The sequence below is a fragment of the Pygoscelis adeliae genome, unplaced genomic scaffold (assembly GCF_000699105.1).
Source record: "Pygoscelis adeliae isolate BGI_AS28 unplaced genomic scaffold, ASM69910v1 Scaffold141, whole genome shotgun sequence".
NCBI classification, from domain to species: domain Eukaryota; kingdom Metazoa; phylum Chordata; class Aves; order Sphenisciformes; family Spheniscidae; genus Pygoscelis; species Pygoscelis adeliae.
The window spans coordinates 2,656,265-2,659,745 of record NW_008824231.1 but is presented as its reverse complement, the minus strand read 5'-3'; the positions used below and the strand labels follow the sequence as shown (position 1 = coordinate 2,659,745).

General features: G+C 46.3%; 1 protein-coding gene across 1 annotated transcript in view; it reads left to right on the top strand.

The window, feature by feature from the left end:
• Nucleotides 1-2,044: 2,044 nt before the first annotated feature.
• Nucleotides 2,045-3,481, top strand: part of VSTM5 (V-set and transmembrane domain containing 5) — a 22,416-nt gene continuing 20,979 nt past the window's right edge. The window contains exon 1 of the mRNA XM_009334868.1: nucleotides 2,045-2,153. Within this exon, the coding sequence (XP_009333143.1) occupies nucleotides 2,045-2,153 (109 nt within the window). The remainder of the gene's footprint in view (nucleotides 2,154-3,481) is intronic.

Here is a 3,481-nt window from a genome sequence, read left to right as displayed (position 1 = left end):
TCGCAGAGTAATAAAGACACACTCTGTTCATCCAAGGAGAATGTGTGAGCTTGAAGTCTGCAATGATTAAAGGCGCGTGGTGATGGAGCACAATCTTGTGGTGGTGACCACGGGGCACCTCGGGCCCCGGCAGTGTTTGCTTCGGGGTGCCCCTGGTACCCCACCCGAAAGCAAGGCTACAAATCACACTCCAACATTTATGGCATTCTCAAGTCACATACTTTTCTCACCACAAAGGAGACAAATTAGTGTTTAATAGATTGGGTATTCTTGATTTTAAAAAAAGGGAGCAAACCTGTTCCTATTACCACAGCTAGAGTTTTAGCATAATCATCAAATGGGAGCGCATCAAACCTATAAAAACACAGATTACTGAGTGCAGTGCAACCACCACAGCAGTCCAGCAGTAATATCAGTTCTGCACCATTCTTTGTAAGCTTTACAAAGCTTTCCTTGATACCGCAAAAGCTTTTGCATATGCCTCTCCCCAGCCGTGGTCTCAGGCCACGCAGCCAGTCTGCTGCCACATGGCTGAGAAGACATCCCCTCTCATATGACCTGGTAAGGCAGAAGCAGATGAGCAAGATGAAGCAACAGCCCTTAATTACTGGATAAGAAAGTTTTACATAGCCACTATTTACAAAAACTCAACCAGCTGGAAAAATGGAGGTGCCAGAGAGACTCTTGAATGAGTCTTCTCTAAAACACCTGGTTAAATCACTCATGTGAAGGTGTTACCCAAGCACAGCAGTGGGATGGTGTGGGACATATACACAAACTGGTGTGTGAGAACTCAGAGGACTGTGATGACAGAAAGGTGCTGGAATCTGATCCTGAACCTGCCTGCAGGGACATGAAATCCTGAGGGCAAGATCCCAAAAGATTCAAGCCCCCAGGTCTGTACAGAAAAGCCCCTGATACCTTGTTGGTGTAAATTCTCAATGGGTCAGAAGAAAAGCAACCCAGCTAACTAGTGAGTTTGGCCTCTAGCCTGAAGTCTGATGGACCGAGACCATCCCACAGGGTCATTAAGATGGGAGCTGAAATAAAGATTCAGAAGGATCCTGCAGTGATGGCTCACAGAAGGCTGTCATTTTATACTTCCCTCTGCAGCTGTGCAGTGGCTCACCAGGGGTCAGTCGCAATCCACCCACAACAGCCACCAGGAACCGCACTCTGGGCAGCCCCTCGCCACAAAACCTTTACAAAGTGGTTGTGGGAGCTGCTGTGCATGGAAACACCTGGCACTGTTGGAGGGAAGATATTTACTGACATATCCAAAATATCCCAAAGCACAGCCACCCTGACAGCCAACTGAGCTGCTGAGGGTGAAAACAATATGCTGCTCGGTGAATTGCTTCCAGCACGTGCTGAACACCCCACTGTGCATGCACAAGGTGCGAAACTCTGCTGGTGCCACCATGCACGGCTGCAGCAAGCTCAGCAAGGAGCCACGTGTCACTCTGAACTGTACCAAGGCAAGCGCAGTGGCTCAGGAAGAGGACTGGCAGCCCTAAGCTCTTGATATGGCTTCGATGACTCTGCTCCCCATGGGGAGCATCCATCTCCTTTAAAATACCCATCCTCAGCAAGGTGGAGATTCTGCTCCTCATCAGAAAAATATCACACAACTTTATGCTTTGCCCTAGCATTAGTAAACACCTGGGCACACTTAACTTTCCATGCATAGCAGTCCTGTTGATGTCTTTTGTTAAACCAAGACCAGGAATTCTTTCCTGTATCTCTAGAGACTGTCATGAAATATTAATGATAACATGTGTCTAGAAAAGGGAAAAAAAACTGTTTTGAAAATTAAAAGCATTACCATTAACTATGGCCCTAGGCGGTCACCCATTGAAGTCTTTCACACCCCAGTGATTTGAGTGGGAGCATGTGAGGTCATGCTTAGCTAAGGGAGACACCAAAGCTATCGTTACCATAGCACCAAAAGAACAGGGCTGCTGTTGTTAAATCTTAGTTACGGTATGCTGATCCAAGCATACTCCCCTGAAAGATTTAGGGATGACCTAGTTTGGGGACCTGTATGGCCCTCTGTGTGGAGCAGACCAAAGCTGGCACAGTGCACTTGCACAAGGGCACAGACCTGCTGCATGGCCCAGATGAGAGTGAAACTCCAGTGTCCTCACGTCAAGGTCAGCATACCACTCACCGACCATCCCACCTAGCGGCTCTGAAAAGCGAATGACTACATCTGGAGATATCTTTTCTCCACGCCACTGTGCCCAACTTCTCCTGCTGTTCCGCTGCAGAGTCATGAAGTTTGATATTAAAGCCTTTCCGTGCTCACACGCTTGGCCTGGCGGGCAGTGGATCCACAGCTTCCTGAGACAGTCTGGGGGAGGACATTGCTGAAGAGCGTCACCACCACCGTCACATCACCACCCAGCATCACCGCAGAAAACTCCCAGTGACTTCAAATAGGAAAGTCTTAGCACTGTAAGGGGTATCTGGCATACTCATCAGAGACACTTTGCCCTTACAAAGCTTCTCTGAATTTCATACCACTAAAACACGCTTTACTTCGTGTGGAGAGATGAAAATGGCAAAGATACAATTACTGTAACTCTCCTGAATGTTTACCATTTTCCATCCTTATATGACTCCCTCCTCAGAACATCCCCCAGCAAGCTTAAAAAGAAAACATTCATCAAGGTCAGGCAAAGTTTTGAAAGCAATTATCTGCAAGTAAAATAAATATAAAAGCAATTCTAGCCTGTACTTAATGACAAAATGCCTAGTTGTTCCAGCCCAGCACACCCAAAGTCCTTGAGGTGTTGCCAGCACGGGGGATAATGACCCAGCTCCCATGAAATCATTCCTCTCACAGGTTACTGCCTCCAGTTCAGTATTCCTTTTTTTTTTCCTTGCCCCCTCTTTATGAAAAATTTGCTCAAGCACCGGAGGGTCCCAATTTACCCCTCCATTTGTGGATTTAACTCCTTTACCTCCTCGATGTGTCCATGCCAATGACTCTGTACAGTTCCAGTTTTCATTAACTTTTCCCAGCCTAGACAGCTGCTACCTGTTTCTGGCATTTTTGAGGTTAGTAATATCCTATCTGTCATGTCTAATTTAAAAAAAAAAAACAAACAGACGTAATTTGGGAAGCCTTTGGTTTGCAGTGAGTTCTCAGCATCTCATCAGATCCTCACCAGGCATCTTTGGGTGTCTGGTTTACGTAGATGAGAAAAATAGGAACATAACATTTCTGAAGGGAAATCTACATCTCTTCCCCTTCGCACTTATGCTAATTTTTAGGATTTCCTAAATGTGTCCTCACTGGAATGACAGCTGGCATCCAGCAAGAAAGCAAAGAAACACTCGCAGGTTTGCCAGACATTTCTAGCACTGTGTCCTGGTTTCAGCAGGGATAGAGTTATTTCCTTCCTAGTAGCTGGTACAGTGCTGTGTTTTGGATTTAGGGTGAGAACAATGTTGATAACACACCGATGTTTTAGTT